General features: G+C 39.7%; 1 protein-coding gene across 1 annotated transcript in view; it reads right to left on the bottom strand.

Moving 5' to 3' along the window:
- LOC113162805 (interleukin-1 receptor accessory protein-like 1) overlaps positions 1-26,943 on the bottom strand; it is a 207,946-nt gene that overhangs the window by 114,721 nt on the left and 66,282 nt on the right. The window contains exon 3 of the mRNA XM_026361017.1: positions 16,179-16,458. Within this exon, the coding sequence (XP_026216802.1) occupies positions 16,179-16,458 (280 nt within the window). The remainder of the gene's footprint in view (positions 1-16,178; positions 16,459-26,943) is intronic.

The raw sequence follows: 26,943 nt of genomic DNA, 5'->3' as shown, positions 1-26,943 counted from the left end.
TAATAGCACCTTTTATTTGCAGAAACTGACTAATAAGACTGTCACAATTGACAAGTACTTTGGTCTGACTGCAGCAAATCCCTCCTGGTTAAAAGACCAAACAAATTGGCAGTGTTTAGGAAAATCTCATAACTAATTTTCCAACTAAAGCTGGTTACACAAATTGAGCTGAACCAACAAACAATTACAAACATGTTAAATCCTTACATAATTGTGAGCCATTAGCTGCCTTGTGGATTAGTACAACACACACTGGTCTTCACTCCAGTGTCTGCAAACAATCCCTCGCCCTTTGAACTGGCCAGTGCCGTACACTCTGCTTACAGTAAGTGTGCCATTTTCATGAAGCTCGGATGCAAATGTGACATGATGTGGAGATTATCCCAGACACCTTCTACCAGATGGACACCTGTGCAAATGAGATCCCACGGGTGCTCTCTCTTCCTCGTTAAATATTCTGGGCAGAGCTGATAAAGTCGCCCACTGGAAGGCAGAGAGAGAATAGTGTCATCTGCTCCGCATGAGTGATCGATGGTGTGGGCCAACACTTTGTCCTACGATGTCTTTCCAACATTTCACATCCATGAGAATGCCTTTTGAGTCTGAAGAGCTAGGCGATCTCCTGGCTACTCACTCAGCAAGTGTAATATTCATGAATCCAAAGAAGTAAGCTGGAAAATTATCCTATAGCTGCACACTCCAGAGTCTTAAGAGTATACTACACCCTGAGCAGTCAATGCTCGTGGGACTCTGCATACTGCAGATACTGTACAGTGATAACAGGCTAGGTGATACCATGGCATTAATGGGTGAGGGTGTCTGTCAAATATGTCAAACTGAAGGGGATATGCAATGTCATAGCAATGATAGATATCATCCTGCATACGTCAACTGAGAGAAGTGTGAGGCTGACAGCTAGCGTATACAGCTGGAGGGCAGGCAGAGGACTTGAGCTGCAATATGTGGCAAATGCAGTGAAATTATGTGCAATGGTCAGTTTGGAGCCAAGCAGCCTGCAGAAGAATTATGATTGGCATACTATGGAAAAAAAAATAACCATCTGTCACAGTACTCTGACATACATTAATCGCATGTGAGTCTCTCACAAATGAATGTGTAGATCTACGTATGCAGTCATCGTTACTTCCTCAGAAATTCATCCGTCAGCTAAATCCACTGACATTTAAGTGTCACAGGTGAGTTGGAGCCAATGCCAGGTGGCAAAGGGTGAGAGGTGGGGTACCAACTAGAGAGGCCACCACTTTATCATAGGCTTGACACAAAGAAAGACAGCCATTCATGCTCACATTCACTCCTTTAGGGGATTTAGAGTCACCTTCTAACCTGTCTTGCACAGTTTTGGACTGTGGGAGGAAACCCACACAGGCAGAAATGTCCTAGATGTCCTGCAAGATCAAACCCATTGCACCAACATGCCAAGATAGATCTCTTCTAACTGAATATGAATCAAACCATTCATCCAAAGTTCTAACACACATGTTTTTTGTCTGCCACCATCAGAGGATGAAACCAGATGGAACCTGCCCTTTAACTCAGCAACTGTTCGCTGTGATATTAAATAATATGCAGTAGAATTGATTTGAAATTCTCCTGAGAATCCAAGGCACCTGCGGGGAAATTAATGAACTAACTTAATGAATCTCTTAATTAAAATAACTCCTCTCTAATAGAAATTGTGTGATGAAATAATTGCTGATTATTCACTGGAGCTTACTTCCAGCTAACAATAACGTTCTTGAGAAACGTCTCAGTGTACAGCAGATTTCACAAGGAGAGAGGTTGAAGGGTTGAATAAAGGTTACCTCAGCATAATGTCATTACATGCCAGTGAAATAAACCCACCATAGACATTAACCCTTCAGAGATTTAATATAGCTAATATATTGACCTAGGCTGTACAGTTATTAACTCATAGCTGTTAACACTTGAAGATTTAACATAGTTAACACGTTGACCTGTGGTGTACTGTAATATTAAGGTCTTGGTTGGTTGACAGACATCTTTATGTGTTTACCTTGCTGCAATTTGTGTTATAATAACATAGCAATAGCTTCAATTTTTACAGCCTCTTATCAACAGTGGAAATCTGTTTACAGTTACTTTTCTATCAAATGTCAACCAAATGTGTGCAACAGCTCAAAGATTTGTGTCAGCCTATTTTAAGATTAGTATTGTTAATATGGCAGAATCACAGCAATCTCATCAGCTCCTAGAAAACAGATACACCGTTTTTTCCTTTTAACTATGAACATCACAGAAATATTCCAGCTGTAATCAGGGATCAGGCTTTGTAGATACTAACACCTGTCACTGCAGCATGTAGAATATTCTTAATTTGACTGGGAATTCACAAAAACCATTCCTTAACTATTCCCAAATAACTGGATACAGAATATTTTCTGTTATGTTGCCACTGAAGTCGGGCGACTGTGAAGGCCACATCACTTTAATACACACTGAAACATTCAAAAGAAGTAAAGAAATCATGTGATCTGATATTAAATATATACTTTTGTGAAGTTAGTGTCCATGTCTTACATAGCCAGAGGCCTAAAGCCTGAGGTGAACCTGTGTTTGCATGGCTGATAGTGAAACTCCCAAACTCAGACTGGCCAATATGTTTCATATTCACAAGTTCTAAATGTCACACTGTCTCCTGAAAGTGTTGGTCAAGCTCATCACTGGCTATCTGTTTTAGTCTCCTGCACGCAATTTTACCCATCCTCTCAGGTGAGCTGCCAGCACTCTGCTCATCGCTAGTTGTTGAGTGTTGATCAATATGTCTCACACAAAGTGTTTTGTTTACCTTTCTCAAAGATGAAACCATAAAACAACAGCGGATATGGTTTGTTTTTTCAGGCCAGCAACAGACTTTGAGAAATATTGTTTAGAGCAATTCACAGATGACTGTTTTTACAGCATGCCCCAGCATGCAGCAGGATTTTTGGTTAGGTTGTTGCTGTACGATGGTGCTGTTCTAACTGCAGACCTAATTTATGAAGCTAAAGCTACAAAAATGTAACAGCAGACTTAGAGCCATGTTTCAATCAATCAGTGAATAAACTATATTCCTACCCGTAACTTGTTCTTGTGAAGGAGAGATTTTACTTGGAAAATGGAAAAGGCACTGCTGTTTCATGTCATAATAAATTAGTTGGACAACTATTATGTTTTTGTTTCTCTACTTTTTATTAGGACAACATCTGAGACTGGTGATATATAGGGGGGGTACTGACAATCAAAGTGTTGGGCCAGAATAGTTTGGCCCATGCTAAATTAAGCACAATATGACCACTTTAAGGTTTATAAAATCTGTGGAAGGGAGAGCAAGTCTGAATCATCTGGTAGGGTCTCAAAGCTCCATAAATTGTTCTCCTCCATTTTGTATGACTTTATTCCAGCATGTAGCAAATGTTAAAGGGACCGAAGTACAAAATACAACCCTTTTGCAATTTCCCTTTTGTTAGCTTACATGCGAGTACGAAACAGAATGACAACCAAGACTTTGTCAAAATGTGGAGAACAGGTGTAAAAGCCAAGATATTTCCTGAGAGAATGCATATTGGGAACTAAATTCAGCCTGGCATGACCACATGTACTTGCTCACATAGGAGACAGATGTAACAATGGCCTTAGACTGGCAGGACAAAGTTGGGTCAACATCAAATTGTGGTTCAAAATTGATCCAAGTCCAAACTGGCAATAGACTGAGGAAGGTCAGAGAGCTCAGCGTGGTCTTGATAATGAGCTAGAGAATAGGATTAGGCTAATATATTACAGGTCTAAACTATAGCATCAGTGTAACAGCTTTCATGTCACAAGCCCGCACACATCAGTCTCCAGCTGTTTTGCGCTACATTGTCTGTCCACACCAATACAAGATTAACCCAGTCCAAAATAGTGCTTGCCCAGTTATTGTAAACCAGTACTTTATGGTCCTTGCATTATTTATGGCCAGAGCTAAGGTCACAGTAGAGAGATGGTAGACTGGGTCCCCTTCCTGTAGCACCTGCTCATAACTCACCTGTCAAGTCTAGCACCAAGCCCAGGATGATAAAGCACAGAGGCACCCTAAATCTGACTGTGGGCCAACTTGCTCCTACTTAGCCCCTGTCTAAGATTGTGGCACTTGTCTGGCTTGCTGGAACAACTCCTACCTTAATTGCAACCCATCTAACTCGTCTCTCTCTCTCTCCTTCACCCTCACACACGGTTTGTTCCCTATCTCCATCCTTTTCTCTTTTGTCTTGTAGTACACAATATCTCAGGGAGGAACACACACCTCAGTGGATAATTTAGTTTCGCCACACTGGAAAAAAACACATGCCTGCACCTGTCGGCAAACTTGTATCCACATGTACCACTATGCATACACAAATGCAAAATACAAATACAGAAGCAGCATCTCTACATTGTGTGATATTTAATTCCTAGAAGACAAATTATAGAAAGAGCAGAAGTTTTGTACATGACATTACTGTTTCAATGAAATCCCTGAAATGTCATTTCTTAGTCCAAAAGCCTACTTTTGGTTCCTAAGGAACTTTTACTTCCAAATCCTAATTTATTGACAAAATCCAACTACATGGTATTTGTATTACCCAATACCACAGAAATGAGTCTCATTTTAGTATAAGGTAGGGTGTACCTATTTAAAACAATGAAACACTCGTTCCATTTGTAAACTGTCAAAAAATAGTCTCTAAAATAACCAATTTAAAACTACGGTTCTAAATGCAGACAATGCAGAATATAGAATATCATCTCATGTCTAAACCTTTTCCAGCAAGTTTGCGAATTCTTCCAACTCTTCTCTTCAGTTGTGTGTCTCAAACTGACAGTAGCACTACTTTCCTAGTCAGTGTCTTCGGGGAAGTCATTTTCTATTCCATGACACCCTCAGCTCATCTTTATGCTGGCAACCTGATTTCATAACAAGCATAAACAATTTGTCTCTGTTGTATTCTCTTCTAACTCCGTCATGACCTTATTCATTGGTCCCCAGGCCCTCTGGGTGTAATGTACGAGCAGCAATACAGTTATGCATATCAAATAAAAGCTGTCTCAGAGTAGCAATGCTGCTGCCAGAACAGGCTGTTGCACTGAGGGTACGGGCCATGTCAGTGAAAAATGTAAACAGGTTGCAGTCATCGCTGAATGTCAGAATGGTTTTGGACAAACTCAGCAGGTTCCTTAAGGAATGTAAGCAAGAAATGTTGACACAGTGAGTAACAGGGTCAGACAGCCTTTCCAGAAAACTCTACCCCTTTTTCTGTATTGTCACAAAAAGTTAATCTCACTGAATGTAATCTTACTCATTTCTCGCTGCTTGAAGATGTAATAACGGTTCTGTACTAGCAATGTTACACTATGCATGACATTAGTTTCCTTTAGCCATGTCTATCAAAGGTGCCTTTAAATAACTGCACATCCTCCACAAGCACATGTCACATCCACATAACCTGAAAATCAAAAACAAGACACAGTAGTCAAACAAACTACCATCCTATGGTTTGAGGAGTTTTACTGACCATCAGCAGCTTAGACCTAATGACCAGAGGAAAGCTAGAGAGTTCATATATCTTATAACTGAGTGATATGAAAGTCAACATGTAAACAAAACAATTTTGGAGTTACTGGAAAGAGTTTTCCTCCACTTGTGGTGGAGGTTAAATGCCTGAGCATCCAGTCCACACATGATCAAACATGTCTCAACAAACTACACTTCCTGTTATTTAAAAAGCGTAATCACATTATTTTTGTGTTGGTAAGATAATATTGTGTAGGAGGGAGGAGAGGGACACTGATATCTAAAAGATACAGTATGCACATCATAAATTCTCTGTTAAAATATCTGGGATATGAGTTATGAAATAGCTAAAATCTTATTTAAATATGTCTATATACATCAAACAAACATGTAAAGAGTCTTAGCTGACCGTGTAGTTTGCTGTGTTAAAACTAAGAGGTTAGAGGTTACTGTTCCTCTCTTTCGGATGCATATATATTTTTTAAATACATTAAAAATTCATGTTCAATTTTTTGGTTGAGAAAGAAATAAAAATTCATGTTTACGGCTATTTTCAATTCTTTATTTCTTGTGCAGCTACACATGACCTAACAAATGAATACACTCGCTTTTGTAAAAAATAAATGACTTTTACAAAATCGAGTTCAAAGGTGACAATGCTTTGTCAAATGCTTTACAATATACAGTATCAGTATAATTTAAATTAGCTTGTGTTTTTTTGAAATTCTAATGAAGTTTCTTTGCCAAGTCCCAGCCACCTTCCTATTATAGTCTCACCCTTAGGATTCAGGAGAACTGTGAGCTCTCTCCTCTATCACGGTTTGACTGACAGCTGCGGTATTGCAGATGTCTCGCTTGGACCTCCGCTGTTCACAATCCAGAGGGGAGGGTGGGGAGGCAGGGACGGGGGAGGAAAAGTTGGCTGCGGAGCCAAAGTGATTGTGCTTGGGGTATAGTATTTCTGACATTTGTCTGGCAGATAAAAACCACCATCAGATATTAGGAAGAGAAGGTCAGTATCCTTGCTTTCACATTGTGATGGACTGGCTTCTTGTTTGATGACTTCCTCCATACAGCGTGGTCCAAGAGAGCCAATGCTAAGGATACTGACACGAAGTGAAACACCTCAGGAAGGTGAAAATATTTCACCTGGGTGTTATAAGAATATGTTATGTGTTCACAGTTTTAGGGGAAATTGATCAGAAAATGAAGAAATAAAATTTGGTTGTATGTGACCTTCTGCGGAGTTGTTCTGGGTAGTCATGCAGATTGTGACAACTGATTTGAGTCAAGAGGTCTCCCAGAGTGAAATCCCCACAGCCGACCTTCTCTCCCTTTGCTCTCTATAGCCAGGAGCCATTTGAGCTTGGCTTAATCAAATGGAATGGAGCGTGGGACAAATGTCCAATCAGAAGGAGCGTGAAGGGCATGCAGTGAAATTGGCTACGACATAATGCATGCACATGGTGGATTACACTTATACTACATTGTCCCCAAAGAGCACCCAACAAACGTCAGAATGAGCATATTCAGAACTGGTGGGAAATCAGAAATGTAGGCTACCTCTGGATGTGTAATTAAAAAATACCATTCATTTGCATTGAGAATAGAATAAAGAATAATAAATAAGGTAAAGGTAATAAAAGAATAGTGCAGAGCTACTTTTCTAGTAGATGTTGGGATTTCAGAGTTTAAAAATTAAATCACATGTGATATCTGTGAGTATGATGGTAAAGAGGATGGGGGCTACTATTCAAAATAACATAATACATCATGGTACTTAGCTTGTTACAAAAAAAAAAAAAAAAGTTTGAAATGCCTTCCCAGAAATTCAGTTAATAAAAAACTGAAGGAAATCCATAATGAGGTCTGTAATAAAAAATGTTGAAGAATACTAATGCTGAGCTTGTCATTTACTTTGATTAAGTCAATGATGGGTCTTCCTGACACTGACAGCACAATCCAATAAGAGTGCCTGGTTTTCAGAATGCGTTAAATACCAATCAATGTTATGGAGCTGAATGGCTCCTCTACAGCACGTTAACTCTCTACAGATAAAGGTTAATTTAAAAGTGCTGCATGAGTGGAAAAAAAAAAAAAAAAAACCTTAGGGCTAGAAGAAAACTTCCGGTGGTCATACGTAAATTATAATGGTACAATATAAAGACCAAATCATATATCTCAGCTTCCTACAGGGAGATAAAACAAACAAACTGTGGATCATCAATACATTACTGTGTAACTATACAATACATGTTTTGGGAGCAGTAGTTATAGGAATATGAAATTGCAATGAATGTTGCCTTATCCTAATGGATTATTCAAATGAATATTATTCCCAACTATTAAATACATGTGGTGACACATTACTATTCACACACCACATCATCTCTCATGATAGCCTTTATTTGTCATACATGTTAGCAATAGCAGCTCATGATCGATGACACTGATATAAAGAACAGTGAACTCTGTTTTCAAGCTTCTGAACCTTTGCTGTAATATTTCTAAGTACTGAATTCAGTAGTGAATTTAGGTGGGAGCAACTAAAAAGTAAAAAGTAAACAAATGGATAGCATTTTGAATGGCTTTTGTTCTTCTCTTTGCATGCGAGATGAAAACCTATTAATATACAGTGTCTGGCCCCAAAGTGGTTTCAAAGCCATATAGCACACGCTCTTCTGTGACACTGCCACTGTAATATCAGTCGTCCACAGTGAATATCTGGCCAAGTTCACACTGCCACATCACTCGGCTGAATAAAGCATAATGTGAAAGGTGGACTGAGCCCAAACAGCAGCCCATACATCATCAGACAATAGCTGCTGGAAAACAGCCTCCACTAGATCCGGCTAAAAGGCTGTCCAAACACTGTGTCGACAGAGTAGTTTCTCTATACAGGTGTAAAGAATACTGAGTATAGGGGAACATCATCAATAACCCCTGGCTGCTGGATGAAGCGGATTGGCAAATCCATATCACACAATTAACTAAAACCCCACCTGGACACTGTGACTAACTGCCGCCAGTGTTTAGAACCTCTTAAAATAATAGTGTGCAGATCACTGTGGTGCATCACAGTGTTTCACTTCTTGAATAATTGTTGATAAACTTTAGACAAACTGTCATTACTGCTGCTAGATACATAAAACACATCACAATTCTTTCCATACGGCTGCTGCGTCCTTGAGATGAGAATGTTATTGTGATTAATTTACCACTTTCGTCCAGACTGAATATCTTAAATAGCCGATGGACTACCATGACATCTTAACACTAACATTTCATAATGTGCCACCTGCAGTTTGCATTTTGTCCCATTGCCATGTGAGACTCACAGAGCCACGAGCCTGGCTTTGGTAATATCTGACCCAGTACTAAAGAAGTGAGCAAAGTCTCCAAAGTGCTGTTTCAAAGTTCCCATTTTCTCAATAAAACCACTGAACGGTGATACAACTAGCAAAGACAATTTAGCATTGTATAGAAACTGCTGTCAAAAAGGATGGAATTGTTAACAGTGAACTCTAGAAACTAAAGTTCTAAGATTTTAGATGTAAGGGGAACATTCATATTTACCACAGTGGACAGAACATAATTAAAATAAACTTAATTTAGGAGATTCAGGAGATCGCTATATATACTGTATACTAGCATTCCTTAGAGCTACAATTATCTGATGGTCTCCTACCAAGTAGCCTATAACACAAACACCATCCTTATATTATACATCATCCATAACCTCTGGCAGCACAAACCATCCCTGCTGCTCCTTAGTCTAGTGTCTCTCATTGGCTTTGACAGCTGGGCTGGATCAATTGGACAGGCACTGACTGGGCCTGAATGACAGAGTGTTCCAGACGTCCCATTCTGACTGTCACTTCCCTGAGAGATCACCAGCCACTCCTGCCCACGAATACTAATACACTCAACATGGCTGTGGTCTGGGATGGGTACGAGATGTGTGTGTGTGTGTGTGTGTGTGTGTACATATGAGCCAGGTGTGGCACTGTCACAGCAACTATTCAGTCTTAAATAAACACACTGACACACACACACACAGACATTTGTTATCTCTCCTCCTAATGTCCTTTGCTGTTGACAACTCAGGCTTTGCAGGACATGCAGTAAAGCCATTAATAAGCCAGGGAGAGTGGCAGCATTCCAGCACCGGTGAACAGGGTCAAAGGTGAGACATTAGTTACCTGCCAAGAAGTGGGATCCTCCCTGCGTTTTTACACTTGTCCTTAATCTGACACTGTCATCCCTACACTTTCCACAGCGATCGATACTTTGTGGATGCGTGCATCTGTTTTGGCAATCGTGTCTGCAACTGGTGAATGCATGTTTAATGCATGCTTAGGTGTTTGCCTGCTTCTGTTGAATTTTCATCTCACGATGAATTGATCTAAAAGCAGTCTGACTTGCTGTTGTTTCTGCTGTTCGAGTCAACTTTGTTAATGAATATCCACACACTCACAGCACAGTGCTGTTGTATGTTTTGCCATCATTATCATGTGTATTTATTTCCCCAACTTACGCATGTGACGCAGATTCCAGTTGTAAACAAAAAGATAATAAAGATCAGACAAGATCAAGTGACAAAATTAAATAACTGACACATACAGATACACGATTTTACCATTTTAAATGTTAATAGACCCAAACTGTAACGGACTTAGCCAAACTCATCTGATCTTAAAACCAAAATCACATCTATAAAAGGCTCAACTCTAAATTCAAATTAAAGAATCATGTACTTTCAGATCACTTTTACTTGAACAGATTCCAAACATCCACAGTACTGCATGTTTTCTTTTTTTTTTCTGTCACCCTGTTAGCCATATCAGCTTTTACTCAGCTGTCTCGGCTGTCAGCGTGATATAAAATAGCAGGAATTAGCAACTTTGCAACGTTAATAGGCTTACAGAGACGCTGTTGGCGAGGTAGCGGTATCCTCCAGGTACCCTGATGGCCTCTGCTTGTGCATGTATGTGCGTGTCTTCACACACTCTACAGTAAGTGGCAAACTCCGCCACTGCAGATGTTTTTGCTCTATGTACAACAGAGCTCCTTGGGGTATAACATCTGTAACAGCTGAGTGCTGACCTCGATCTGACACACAGTGCTGCTCATCTGCTCCCCCTCCACTCCTACACTGTACTGTATGTGCAGTAAGTGCTCTGTCATCATATGGCAGTAATGCATGTGGATGTGTGTGGGTGTGTATGTGCCCATGTAAGAACATGCCTGAGATGACATGCATATATGCTCAGAACACGCTCTCTCTCTCTGTGTTTGTGTGTGTGTCTGTGCTGACGTTGGTCTGCTTTCACATACAGATTGGAAGAACATTAGGTTCCTGTCAGTAGCAGCCAGTCTCAGGGGAGAGGAGAACTGACATGTTGTGTGTGAAACACAGGCATATATGCTCAGAAAGTTCTGTGTGTGTGTGTGTGTATGTGTGTATATATGTGTGGGTACTGGCCTATGATACTCTAAAGTGCAGCTGAGCAAATACACAAAGGTATATCTAGTAGACACACTGCTGCCTGTGTGTGTATGTAAATCAGCAAGTCCAGAATGTAAAGTCACACAGAATAATGTAACAGGAGAAACAAGGGCATTAAGAGCTCGTTGTTCTGCCTTAGCTTAGGCGAGTGTATTACAGAGAAAGAAATAGATGTTTAATAAATGTTAAACTGCATTACAAACAAAAATAATCAATCCTACAAGTAACCTGATGTCTGTGTTTATTCTAATTTGTACAAAATCCTCAGTGCTGTGAGATAGTTCTACGGCACAACATTCACACGTCTCACAAACAGGAAGATGACTCAAACTGCAGTAACAACATGCCTCTTGATTAACAAAGTACTTGCGACTAGATGATTTGAATTGGAAATAATTGTGTGTATCTGCACCCAGTGTCTTTTCAGACTCCAAACTTTGCCAACTGCAAAACTTATTAAGATGTTTGTGTGTTTTCTTTGTGCAGATGTGTCTCTGTCATCATCTGTATTATGCCACATGGTGCCCAAGATGCTCACAAAGCATATGCTTATTATACTTGACAAGGCTTTCCTTCCTATACAAGAGCAATGTGCATTGATAAAGATTTCTGTTAATGTGCCGTATCTGTGACGTCTGTCTTGTTTTTTCATTGTAACCCACGCAGCCAGTGATAATGACGTGGCCTGAACGAAACAAAGCCTTAAACCTCAGCCTCCACAAGGTGATATGATTAAAATCAGAATATTTCAGTTTTCAATGACATGAAAGAACTGGAATGTGTTTTACTGTTACCCGTGCATTATACTAGGCAAAAAAGATGTGTAAAACAGACACTGACAGTTCCTTGTTTAGTTGAAATTTAGTTGGAAGGACTAGTTTGGACAACAGAATGTTGCACTGAAGACAGTGTCGTCCTGTTATATACTGTGAGACGTACCCAATAATGCTGCAGCAGTGTGTGTTTACTGGCTGTGGTGATGATGTGGGAGTATTATGAATATTTTGCCTACACTGTTCAGCTTTGACTAATCCAGTAACACCTGTGACAGACAACTGACAGTATATGGGGAGTCTGTGGACGCATGGACTCACAGTCTCTGTTACTGATGCCTTATGAGAAACGTGCCATAATCCCATAGAAGAGGAGCTTTTAAGATTGTCCACTCATGCAACCTGGATTAGGCTGTGCGTTATCTTCCATACATTAAGGTTCCTGAAATAATAATATATATGTGTCAGTGTTGCGTGTTTATCAGATTCTATTTCCCAAACATCTGTCTCCACAGTCCTGCTGTGCCCATTGATGCATGGCAGCGATGCACTTGAATTATTACATTTACAGAGTCACTTGAACTCGTCATTGAGCGGGCATGGTATTTGAATATATTAGCGAAGTTGTTAGGAAAACTTTATTCAGTGTTTTCAGGATGGTTTATGGGTATTCTATATCTCAAAATGGAAACAACCCTGCCTGATTGGACCATTTGGATTCACTAAACAAACAAAGACATCAAAGAGGGATGACAACGGCACACTGAATGCATGAAACGCTGTTATTGATCATGCTGCTGTGCAAACATATGTGTTCATAGGTAAGCCGTGTTGGAAACGCATTACTAGTAACGTTTTGTAGGAATATTAGTACTTCTTAGTAATGAGTAGTTCAAGGAATTTGAATTCCCAAATGGTAATATTATATCAAATACTAATTAGGTTACAAGTAAAGCTGCAGTTACTGATTTGACTTTTCTTCTAGAACAAAAAAGACGAATGGTTTAAAAAGAAAGATGAAGACGTAGATTCAATGTTGAAAATCTTCAACTGAAAATGGCAGTTTGCTTCTTTTTCTTGTTCTTTTAATAGCAAAACTATTCTTCTTGCACTGAACCAACTCTCTTTCGTTTAGCCCTGTGAAGAAAAAAACTAAACATCTCTCTCCGTATATTGCCTATATTAAAATAACTGCATTTAAGGAGTTAGTGTTTTCGCCATGTCTGTGCTGGTTTTCTCCAGAATTCTCCAGGTTCCATCCATATTAAAAAAACAAACAAACAACAGCAAGTCAACTGAAGGTACTCCTTTGCCTGTTATCTCCGTTTCCTCTGTGTAGATGGAGTGTTAAGGTGTTTGGCTTGGTTTGGTGTGTAAAACCTTAAATTGGTTTATATTGTTATTTATAAAGCTGTACTAGATAAACAGGCGAGACATTTGTTGTTTACATAAACACAGGCTTACAGCAGTGTACCTGACATTTAGCTAAGTTGCAAGTGTGCAAATGTATGCTGTTGTGACATTAGTCCCACCATGTCTATACATTTCAGCTTAAATTGCAGGTGTGCAGTTTTAAAATAGCATTATCTTAAATTGCGATATTGATTTGAAAAAGATGAATTGTTCAGCCCTAAAACTCACATGAGGCTGCGTTTTCAGATCATGACGCCGTCTTAAGACAAGACCTTTTTCAACATTGATGCATACCACTGAGAGATGATTTATTGTTGCGCTGTGATTCATTCATTCCACCGCTGAGTGCTGTAATTCCCTAAGTCCCGTCATGTTTCAATAGGGTGATGAACCTCAAGTCAAACTCATGCCAAGAGCACTAACCATCTATAGGAACCACTCAGCTGAGATAAAAGAGAAGAGCTGAATCCTGATTTGGCCATGGTGTCCAGGAATTGAAATGAGTCCCTTCAACATAACAGCCTTTCGTGCTGTTGCGTGTCAGATTAGATAAATTAGATGAATCAATTTATGCAAATTTTAACACTATAAACACTTAAGAAAAAGAATGAGGAGAATGTGACAATAGTACATGTAGTTGCAAACGTCACACTGTGGCCATTTTAGGGCTAATAGCTAGTTTTTAAGTACTTTAGAGTGTCTCTTTTTAATCACTGGCATTGAACAGTATGATGGCAGCACATACTGTGATAGATGTAATTCAGGAGTATGTTTTTTTACTCTATCTATATATTCAGTTTTACTTATAGATGCTGTGTGAAAAAGTAATCAAAAGTCTGTTTCCCAGAAAGCATTGCTCTGTCAGTCATCTGGATTGAGCTCCTTATTATAGAACTCAGAGTATATGCTAATACAGGATCATAAATCATTTTAATGTGATGGTCCTGTGGTCAGTTCTGATACATTGCTATGCACCTCAGAACTCTGCATTAAACTAAACATGTGGCACACATACATACAAGCACACATCCAATAACATCATCCTCCCCAGTGTTTTAAGCAGGCACTTCGCCCTGTTAAACGCCACTGTATACTGCTGTATAATGCTGACTAATGAGCCAGTCATGAGAAAACGCCCTTTACCTACAAGGTTAATAAGTTATTACTTTATAATCATAAAGGTGCAATTCTCCACATTATTGACTTTATTTCCTCCACTCAACTTGCAGTAAATGCCTTTTGACAATTAGTAGTTCTCTTTATTTGTTTAAGTTTTTAGTGTTTAATTAACACAGTTGGTGGATTGCACTTCATAGGAGTACAGTTTCTTTCACAATTTCCTCATTAGTGACATAGACACAGTCAGATATATATATTTTTTATTTTATATAACTTATTGGTCCACACTCATCATAACACAATGTTACTGTGCTACAGCTAATCAGTGTGTCATCTTTGTCTGTGTGCCATTATATTGGGTACGTGTGAAGACCCCCAGCTGCAAAAGATTCTCTAACTAACACTGAAAATCAGCAGAACCGATTCTAGCATCAATGCTGGCAACTGTAAATAAAGGTCAGTGTTGTAGATGAAGATGATTTTCGGGCGGCAATGATTAGGAGCTGAGAGTTGAAAACATTAAAAGTGAACACTCTTGTACTGACTCTATGGTGAAAAAACATAGTAAGGACCAGCAGAAGGCAACAATAGGCAACGACAGTCCAAAGAAAAGCCAGAAGAGTACGATGGAAAAGTGCTCTATATTCAGAACTATTGTGATTTCTCTACATGATGGGCAAATAAGTGTTGGCCCTTAATTTGCTTCTGAATGGTGGAGACTGGTGACAAAGCAATGCTAGTCGTCCAAATCAAATCTCATGGCTCTACTTTCTGCGTGATTAAACAATAACTCTGAGCTGACTGAATGTCTACCTCCAGAAAATGCTGCCAACATCACTGAATACAGAATTGTTGTATTGGTACTGCCTGCTTCTATTCAAGGCAGCCACCGCAGCAAAGGGGACGGTACTAATGGTGGTGAATAGTAATGGCTAAAACCTCTCAGAATTGAACTTGTGAAACTCAAGAAAATCTGTTCTGAATGCAACAGCTCAAGAGCACGTTATTCACCCATTTTTCAGCAGTGCAACAAATGTCCTACATGCTAAGCTTGAAATTTGAATGTCTTGGGAATTTCTTTGGATTCTAAGAAAACCTTTAAGGAAGAGGTGTTTCAAAATTCCCCTGTCCTGTGGAAAAAAGAAATTGTTATGGGCTCTGAGACAATGGCTTTGTCTTTTCTGGCTACAGGAAACCTGGCGTTAAGATCTAGGAAGACAGAAATTTCACCACATCATAGAACACTTTAATTTAACAACCGTCTGGTTGATTGTACAAGTCTCTTACATTTTTATATTTTATTTTAGCAGCGTTTTCTTTTCCCTCAATCTACTTATGCTGAATTACTCTTACATTGTCTTTTATATTACTCTTTCCTGCCTGATGTTATCGGAAAGACGAACTTCGGAGAGCGGAAAAGTTATGGATTTACCAATTGCACCTAATAGTTTATGGTCCCCCAGAGTAGAATAAAGAAATAATTTAACATATAATGTGAAGCAAAGGAGGCTCATACTGTTAGATGATGCTCTGTGGGCCAAGGACCAGTGCTCTTTTGGGCAGAGATGAGACACTCCATTAGAAATCAACAGGGGAGAACTTTAACACAGCTTTACTCCATTCTAGAAAATGTTTTTTACCCCCACTATTTTACTGACATGCTGCTTGCAGAACAAGTCCAAAATGGTGGCGATTCTTGTGCATGCTTCTCCCAGTTAAAACATGTAAAAACAATTTATACATAGCAATGAAAAACGCAGTATACAATATGTTTTGGAATTATTCTGACTGGCAAAAACTAAGAGGAACTTACCTTAATACACAGGAATAGTACCCCACATCCTCTAACTCTGCTGGCCGAAACCATATTGCATCCTCCTCCTTGCTCATCCGTGTGCCATCAAAACTGATGGGTTCCTCAAAGTCCCCGTGTCCTGCACTTTTGTACCACATAAGGCTAAGTCCTGCAGCCTGCGCATGGGTGTAGTTGGCCCGGATATATCCATAGAATAAAGCACACTTAATCCTTACAGGTTCCCCCAGAAGCACCTTGTACTTCAGGTAGTCCACTGACCAATCCGTGCAGCCTTCCACTGAAAAACAATGAGAGGGAGATAGGAAATTAAGCAGAGGGGCATAGATGTTTTTAAGCAATGAAGTCTGCTCCTGTAAAGAGTATGTGGCAACAAGGACAAGACCACTTCACTGCTGGCATCTTTCCATCAGTATTTTAAGGTACTCTTTATATCCATGCAAAATCTTATTTTTTGAGAACTGAAACGAGGTGATTAGATCATATACACATATACAGAGTACTATGAGAGTGGCTATATTAACTCACAGCAAATATTTAAAAGGCCAGGGAACAAGTAGATATACTTACAGTATGTGTTAATGTATTGTTGCATCCAATCATTGTTCCCTGTCTGCACCTGCCTTCACCTACCTACATAAACATTAGTGTATTTATATTTGACTCATGTGTCATCATCTCATCCATAAATTGATTCTACTGGCAGTAAACTGTGTATAGGGCAGCATCAATATCTGTTTAAATAGCAGTGATGTGCTCATCTACATTAAATGCTGCTGTGTGTCAGAATTCATTTCCTAAAGCTATCAGACTATCTTCAGGTCACAAATATTGTTTTCAGTCATACTAATGGAAAAAATGTAGATTGCGTGTGGTCACATATGCAAAGGCTCAGTAATAGGGGTCTTCCTGTTAAGACGTCCAATAAAGCCTGGCAACTGTCAGTCAAAAAACATTATAAAGATAGAAGAATAACTGCATTTTTCACCCACAGACTTATTTTTCCAGCTTTGAGTTTATATAAGATTCATGTAACACCAAGTTTTAAATTGACATTGTGCTAACACACAGGTGAAACTCACACACAGACAATAATAAGTGAGTTACTGATTGACATTTTCACTCAGTGTTTCTCAAACTATCAAGTATTTGCATTAAAAGAAATATCACACATTTGGGAGGTCATCTACCTATGGGCTTGACCTCTTAATAACTTTTTCTGACCTTCTCTGCTTTAGCTCTCTGCTCTAAGACAAACACTTTAAGGAACCACTTATATTTGAGCATTAAAACTTGGTGCACACTGAATAAAAAATTAGGTCTCTGATTGTTTCTCCTTTCCTGTTCCATTTTTCCCATCTTGTTGCTAACATCCTCTTGTCCCTCGCTTCACCTCGCTGCATCGCTCTTCCTTTAAAAACAGCTGGAGAGCACAGCTGCCGCAAACTCAACAGGCTTCGTTAATTGAGCCTCTATAAATGTTTTATTTACCGAAGAAGCAACTCGGCCGCCAATCAGAGAGGTGCAGAGCGTGCGGTGGTCGCTGGGGTAACCGGGGGGGGGGGGGGACAGTGTTGTGGGGGAACTCGTTTAACCAAGCTGTTATTCTACTATAGTTATAAAGTTATTCTACTATACAGTATTACACGGTATGGTCAGGGTCAGGGAGAGCAGCAGCAACAGAAGTGGGTGCGTTACTGACTAAGGAAACAGTAAATCAGTAATAAATGGGGATGATACACTGAGATATATCCAAGACAGCTGTGCTGGAGTTTAATACCAAAACATCTCTGTCTAACAGTACTGGATGTTAGTGTTTGACTGTTAGAGTTAAACAGCAAAGTTCAACAATCGAAAATTGTGAAGAATCGTATCACTGAAACCTGCAGGACAGACATGGATTTTGAATTCTTTTGAGACTGAATTAATAAATGGATGGAAAGATCCCAGAACGTCTAAAGCCCCCCTAACTTTTAACTCTTACAGTTGAACTGATTCTTACTCATTTAGGTTAGATGCTGCATATTGCTGAAGTGATCTGTGTTTAATCAGATTATCAAACTTCATGTTTTCACATTTGAGAAGCTGAAACTAAATGAAGGAGGTCGGAACAAACACATAATGACAAAATTCACAATAAAGCATTTAGAGTATTTTCTTAAATGAATCCTGTATTTTCACACTGTAGTGAGTCTGACAGCTGATTTACCTGCAGCTAGCAGCAGGGTCAAGTCTGCGGCACCTTTCCTGATCTGACTTGATCCTAACTCAGCAACATTAAGACACCGTCTTAATTTGAGGAGACTGAGAACACTTTGTTCAGATGAAGCGCTTTGACATGACCCTCAGAACCTCTTTTTGAGTTAAGTGGGTCTTTTCTGGAAGAAGAACATTAACTAAAGGCAAACTCTAATTTTTGTACAAAAGCAAATAGCTACTAAACAAAATAAAGCAAATATAAATGCTTGTGAGGGCAGTGTGTGCTGTGCGAGCTACCCAACAGTCCTTTCATTTTGATTAAGTCTAATAGTTGCCATGGCAACAAATGCTCTACCCTTGCTTATCAAGAACTTGCTAATGAGTTTGTGGACGATAATAACTTAAAGGCTTAAGGTAAGACAACTACAGCCAATAGGGTTTCATTTCTAATAATGTGTCCTAATGGAGACTCTTGAGTGTTTTACTCTCACAACGAATAAAAAAAAAAAGCAGGAGAGTGTAAAAGGTCACACAAGTAGGTGGTGGCTCCTACATAGAACAAGATTAGTTTGGCAAAAGTGTACATGCAGTAACACATTATCTGATAAGTCCCTCAGGAGCAATATATACAGTATAACCACAAAATACGCATGTTTCAATAAAGGCTCCTAGAACATATAGAAGGGGGATCCTGGATCAGTGTAAGGTGCAGTATTCTGCTGCACACATGCACTAATTTTACTGAACTGCAGTAAAAAATCAGCATAACAGCCTGTTGTTATTAACACAACTAAGAATCTACAGCCAAGCTAGCAGCTTTGTGAGGCTGTTCCTAAGTACAGATGGGTTAAATGCAAATACCAGCATGTCAATATGCTGTTAATGACTATGTTAACATCTTGATGTTTAGTACATGTTGTGTGTTGTTACGTTCACCATGTTCACAATCTTAAACATGTGCTAATAAGAGTTTGACACAAACTACTGTATAGTTGAGGTTGATGGTAATATCACTTGTGTAGGTATTTAATAATAAACCAAAATATGCCAAAAAAAAAAAAAAGACAACTACAGGTCTATACAAAAATTTAAGGCCAATCCAACTAAGTTGTAAACCAAAGTGGTGGACTGACTGACCAACAGTCAGAGCTCTGCCACCTAATATAAATCATCACATCACACAGGGGATAATGTAGGGGACAGAGTTTCTTGATTTTCTCTAAGTCTCTATGTTACGTTAGTATACAGCATTCAGTATCTTTGTACTCATGTTCTGCTCTTTTCCAGTAGGAAGTATTAATATAGAAGTAGTGTCCTCATTTCTGCTACGTTAGCAAGCTGTAGTCACTTTGCAGATTATGTTTGCAATACAAAGCGTTATATTAAAAGGACCACCACCTGCAACAGTTGACACATACTGCTTACAAATTAATGCATTAGATATGTTATTCTGCTGACAATACTCGTGCACTTTCACTGAAAAAAATATAAATACTTGATGTTGCACTACAGGTATTTTCTGCTTAAGTAGGGCATCTGACTATAGGAATCAACAATTTCAATATACTCCACTTACTGCCCACTAAACCAGCTATTGCAGCCCTAACATATTCTGCTGGCCCTGACAGAAAAGAAGAAGACAAATTTACTCTGAAGTGCTTTCGGCCTGGCTGCACAGACTGGATTTGGTACCAGAAAAAAAAAAACACAGCAAATGCTTCAATGCCAAATATCAGACAGCCTGGCTCTATCATTGCCTGTCCCATCAGCACTGTAAATAAACACTCAGTCCACTCATTTTTTACAGCTGAGCATTTTCCCTCTTACCAAAGAAAAATAATGTTTCACAGAGCGGGAAGGAGGAGGGCAAGCTGCTCTTAAACTGTTTTACTGATGTTACTACAGTACAATAGATCATATCATGCAAAATGGTACAAATGTGTCTGCATATCTGGCTCAGTAAAAACATAAAGACATGCACTTAGATGTGGATATTACCATCTTAACTAAATACTTAAATTACATACATATTAGTTTGTATCAGATAAAAAGACAAAAGAGATAAAAATGAAATGGTTGATTATTACTGAAAATGTAAAAAACTGAACGTTTACATAGTGAAATTAAAAGATGCTTCTTAAATCACTGTAGAGCATTAGATTACTGCACGTTTTGGACAGTATCACCAGTTGAAGCTGAAAAAAAAACATAAGCAGAAAAAAGTTCTAAATTAATTTCCTTTCAAGAGTGAACTTTAGACCAGCAGTTCCAAAGCTTGCTGTATTTATCTATAATGCTGCCATGAGGAGCTTGCCACAATATCCGTTATCTTCCACCTATTCTCAAATTGCCCATTTCAGATTTTTGACACAGAGTTATCGTTTCATTTCGGTAAATGAGGGTGAGGATTCTGCATAATCTTCTGGCAGGAAACAAACATGGTACAAAGCCTAATTGAACTCGATTAACATTTCCCTGCTCACAAGATTTCCATTCTGCTGGATCACAATTGTTGGGGGAATTGGCCAATCTGCTCAGTGATAATAACAACTCTACCAACCAGGACCGCCAAGCATACACAGAGCTAGCGGGTGTGCTCTTCATGACCCATAAATAAAAAGGGGTAATTTCTCAGTCACCGGCCCTGAATGTGTCCAGGGAACCAACAATTCTGTCAGTCGGAAAAATGGCAACTGGTCACTGTCAGTTGTCATGTTTTGTCAGATACCCGCGGAAAAAATGTTTGCACGTCACTCTGATTTAATAAAGCCACGTTCACTGACAACGCATCGTCATGTCTTTGTCGTGTAATGTAAAAGACACACAGCCTCATTTCAGTGGTGCTTACATTCGTACTAACCAAATCCAAACCAATGATGTAATAGAAGAAACATCTTCTAAGGTTATAAAGTCAATTAAACAAATAATAAATATAGATAAACTCCAAGTCATTATTCAAAGAACTTCCTAAAAAACAGTTTCTCGTTTCAATGTGGACCTCGTCTTTAAAAGATCACACTTGAATTCTTGAATTCAAGATGCAAAGTCCTTGCTGTAAATATGTGCGGAGAAGCAACTGATATATTTATAGTGTAAAAGGCGCCACCATAAATGTTATATTATGTTCCTGCTACATTTTACTGTCACATGAGAGTGAGCATGTGCTCCTACTAGAGAGGTGATCAACTTATAAATTGGTTTACAGATTTGCTGAGGGGTAATCGCATGCAGATTGATTCAGGTCACCACAGAGACTCCCACCAAGTGTCTGTTCTCTCATAGGCACTCAAGGAGATGTTCACTACCATTTTTGTCCATAAAAGCTCCAGTGTAATTCAATCAGAAAGCTGTGCATGCATTAGTCCTGAGCTGATTGGATAAACACACAAGTGTATCTGCACACACACACACGCACACACTCACACGCACGAATACAATCTACGAGGTGATGTGACATCAACCTTTACTTGCCCTCAAGAAGTGTAGTGTCTTAGCTGGCCTGGCTCCAGGGTCCCTAAAGGAACTTATCAACTTCACAGCCACTTTTGCCAACAGAGGGAGATGGGAGGGGAGAAAGATGTCTCGAAATCTTGACCTGCCATTTTCCACCTTGTGAAAATGCTGTCGCAGCAGAGTGGGTCTCAATTAAGAGGAAAATAACTCTGATGTGTGGGAAAGGTAACCTCTTGGCTGCTGGCATGCAAGACGAGATTACCTGCATGATTGAAGTACCTCCAGCAGGTTGAAAAAGAGAATGAGTCATCAGCCAATAAAGCAATCAGCCACGGCCCTCTGCATGTGAGAATATGTTCCCACACATTATACTCGCATGCACCATAGGGACTCTGAAACAATAAGCAAGACTCAGGCCTTGTGCTTGAACAGAAAATAATCTATTTCAAAAACTGTAGGAGGGGAAATTAAAGACTGTACACTGCTGGTGTAATGGCACTGCAGCAATAAGGAAGTGTAAATGCTAAAATGACCACAGTTACAGACCAGATGGTGACATAAAGGAGAATCTACAACCACCTCAATTATTTACTTTTTTCCCAAAATCGGGATGAAGGAGATAAAAGAAGATAAATAAGAAGATAAATCTCATATTTGTCCAGTAACAAGCTGGATACGGTTAGGCTAGCTTAAAGCTTGCAATATAGACACAAGGCCAAGACACTGCTGTAACTACTGGCCTGTCTCTCTCTATTGTGAAAAGACACGAGCAACCAACATAAGTTTTAATGTAGATGAACAGATTGATATTTTTGCTGTGAGACTCCAGCTGCCCAGCTTATTTCATGATTGCAGTGACATTTACCTCCCGCCCTCCTCCCCGTTCCTCACAAGCAGATAAAACGGCTCTATCTCTCCCCATCTCGCCTGCACTTTACTCTCATGACACTTCATCTTTATTTGTCATTCGTCTCTCTTGCCTCAACTCCATCTCTTCCTTGACAGCCACCGGGGCTGTCATTTATATGCAAATACTTTTATGGTCGGAGAAAAAAGAAAAAAAGAAAAACAGTTTTGCTTCCTATCACAAAATAAACATTGCTCGTCGGTTTCCCCCCTTCTGTATCAGATTGTGCTCCCCTGATTGGACACGGCCTCCAGAGAGAGTGGCACCTGCTGTCTCCAATCATGGGTTAAATGCTGACGGGGACAGGGAGCACAGTGAGGACGCTGATGGGAAAAAGGACAAGGGTGATTTTGCCAGGGTGAACCCTTGCAGGGAAGAGAATAAGAAAAGTGTTGCAAGGTAAAATAAACCCACTCAGACACACACACAGGTGTGTAGACAAGTACGGGGGAGAGTAGTTTGGCAGAATAGACTGAGGTAGAGAAGTGCTCCTTCTCACTTTCACAGTTTAAACAGTATGCACCAACAAAAGATCCTAATCATTCATTTGAAATGCATTTTAACTTCACTATCTTCTGATCCTTTCTTCTAATGTCTGCACACTCTTTATAATGTGTTTTTTTCTAGTTTACAAAATGAGCCAATCTGCAATTATTCCAAAAACGCCACACTGTTTTGTTTCCACAGAGCTGAAATCCGACACAATAGGACATGATTCCTTTTTCCAACTGGAAAGCAGCAATGCTATGTGAGTCATGGCTGCAGAAGGCAAATATGAGCACAGGCAAAGCGAGCAAGTTGTTTTTAAATTTCATATAGCCTTCAATGACATTTGCTGCTTTGAATTTACAACAGTGCATTTCAGATCTAACCGTCTGCACATATGGTGATGAGAGGCCACTGTGTTGTCCCTACACAGCAGTTCACAGACATCACTTGTCTGTGTGTCAGGTTCTGACGTCTTTTTCCTTCCTTACGTTTCTGAGAGTCTGAGAGTTTGTCTTTGCTCAACCATGGGGCTCAAGCAAACTAGCCAAAAAGAAAAATGTAGAATAAGCTTGTCTGAATCCTTCTAATGCAAACTAGCAACGTAGAAGCTAAAAACACATATAAGAAACCTTCTACATGTTACTTTAGCTGGCAGAAACGGTGGTATTCTTTCATTCACTGCATTATAACAATGCAATGTAGTCAGTAGACGTCTAATCTTCATGTGCAGTATGTAAATAAGCCAGTTTGACTATATAGGTGATTAGGCCTGTTCTGCATTTCACGCTCAGTGGCACTCAAATCAAATCTGTACAAATTTATATGTCCAAATCTGACAAAGTGTCTTATCATCTCAGTGAATCTGTGATGAATTCTGACTTTAAAGGGATGATTATACCTCCCAAACAGCATTTTGATTCTCCTGAGCAATCAAACTATAAAAATTGACTTGTATCCATATGTTTACCCCCAGTTCGTGCCTATTTCAGGGGAACGTTTGACAAGGAGCAGATGTAAAAGTGATCTTGTTATGGCTGGGGTGTCTCCTCCAAAGAGAGCACTATATAATCAGAAAATCATCCTTCTGTTCCCCACAGTGCCAGTAATCCTCTCATCTAACAAACTGCCTTGGGAGGCATCGAGACACACAACATAAACAATACTGACTCCTGACAATACCCAATTGCTGCATTGCAGACATGACTGCGCACATAGGACAAGAGTTTGAATAAGACATTTTTTTCCTCCACACACTCTCACCCGCCCACACAGGTACAAAATACATGGTGAGAACACAAACGCACAGAACAGGCCACACAATCCGCGCTGCCTCCGCTGGCAGCCCTGTCAGCCAGTTATTCTGTGCTGTATCATGGCGGTGTGGGTGCGCTAAGCCGGTGACTCAGACCCTTGCCAGTCCACTACAGACACTGACACACCATTTGGGCGTTGTGCTCTGGTGCCCCCGCGAAATGAGCGTTGGTGAAAATAGAGCGTGCCCAGATGGATAGAGAGGCCTGTCACATCAGCGTCTGCGCCAGCCGTCTGTGAAATGATAAGATGGCAAGAATATGTAACAAAGCAAGCAGCGGGCACTGTCCTGACGGGCGCTGGTGTCAGCTCTCATACGTCAACTCTGACCTTATTTTTTGTCTCTCATTTTTTCCCACACTGTTAACTAGTAGAGCATCATCTCTTTCTCCGTTTTGCCTTTGTGCTTATCTCCCTCCTCTTCTGTCTTTCTGTCCTCTATCTCCAAGCTATTCAATTCTTCTACAGAGGAGTGGGAGGGTGGAGGGACGTTGTGCCAGCAGTTCAAAGAGAGAGGAAGAAAATTATGATAGAGAAATGATTCAAGCTGCAGATCAGGAAGGACAGTAAGGTTCCTAAAAGCCACAGAAGTAAGGGCGTCTGTGCATTAAATCACTTGAGGCAATTGCCAATAACTCAGCAGAAGTGGACGGTGACTCAGTTTCTTGATAGATATGTCTCCAAGGTTGAGAAGATAAAAAAAAAAAAAAGAACTTCAGGAATATTGAAAGGAATTCAGAGGTAAAGCGTTGAGATGCAGAATGGACCATTTCTGGCAAGCGCACAAAACCTGCACATTCCCATACACATAAAATCCACACAAACATGCCAGCATGCTTACCTGCCTACTCACTGCAGTGCACAAGAATGCACGCACAAACACATCGTGTACACACATTACAGTCACACACTCACACAGGCAGCCAGGGATCCAGGAAAAACCTAGTGGCCTGGAACAAGAGTAGAGCCAGAGCTTCCCATTAGAGAACATTACTGTCAAACACTGGAATGAAAACCACCTGCTGTACACTGATTACCAACCTACCTCCCGCTACAATTCAATTACAAACTAGATAATATGATGCACTGTGCTCATCCTTTGTGACAGTATTTATCTGGTGACATGTGAAGTGGGGACAGCTCGCAGACATGTGTCCTGAACATGCCGATGCTGGCTTCTTTTACATTTCTGTACCAGAGGTGGCTGTCTGTCATTTGGGCTGTCTGTCTTTTTGTCATTCTGCTAAGACTAGGACTTATCAATGAGTAAATGAACTGTTCAATTCAAATTAGAGGGGGAAAAGTGCTTATAAGTAATTGATTCACAAAGCTGACCATCAGCAGACGTGCAGACTCCTCTCACAAGTCACTATTTCCAGTCTCCTCTTTGGACCTATGATTTTTTTAAAACAAATTTGCCTTTGACTCTCCTGACGTTACAGCTCCAACTCTAGTGCAGACTGTGGAAGAATGCAGGTCTGCAAATCCCACATCAACTTATTCATACTGTAAATCTAGAAAGGCAAGTGAGTCATTTATTGCACAAGTTAAGCTGCAAGTCTACACATAACCATTAAAAGTTGGTCTGAATGGAAACTGCTCCAACATCTCCCCAAAACAGTGAGAAAGCAAGATAATGCAAATACAGCCGAATATAATAAAGCATGATTTTAATTTGACTCTTTTTCCTTTGTAAATAAATAAATAAACATAATGCAAATTCTAAATGAATACTATGAAAACACTGCAAATAGAGAGTGCTTTTATTTAGGTCACAAATGCTTTCAACTATGAAAGAAATTAAGTAAGAGATGAACATGAGCCCAATCTGGTCATTCTGAGCTACTCCCTGGTTATATAACCACACAGGCATAGTTTAAGCCATGCATACATATACACACAAACACTACTATACATTCCACTCTGTGCACACATAAAGAACAACTCCCCCAACACAAAAACTGCAATTCCCTTATCCCTGAACCAACTGGCTGATAACAAGCAGTTCATTTTCTGATTTGAAATAAGCCATCCTATTCTGCTCCAATTAAAGGCTTAGTAAGAATTCCATTACCATGTGCTGTACCCCAGCTTCTCGCCCACAAATGCACCCACAGTTCAGGGCGGTTGGGGGGTGCTGAGGTGCATAACAGTTTAAAAAATGTATTCATGCACAGTGTCAGCAAATTAGAACCTTAATGCAAATTGAATTTACAATAAATCCACCTGGAGCTGAAGAATAAAAAAAAGGAAAAAAGAGGCAGAGATGGGGAAAAAGCCAAGAAAATGAAAATGGAGATCCTGGCACTACGAGCATACATTTGCATATACATAATTAATTAAACTGGGGTTCACTGCTTTAGATGGATGACCATCTAGGTGGAAACCGGGGAACTACTCAAAATA

The sequence above is a fragment of the Anabas testudineus genome, chromosome 2 (genome assembly GCF_900324465.2).
Source record: "Anabas testudineus chromosome 2, fAnaTes1.2, whole genome shotgun sequence".
In the NCBI taxonomy this organism is placed as follows: domain Eukaryota; kingdom Metazoa; phylum Chordata; class Actinopteri; order Anabantiformes; family Anabantidae; genus Anabas; species Anabas testudineus.
Note: the sequence above shows the minus strand (reverse complement) of the source record. Positions and strands in the feature narration are given on the sequence as shown.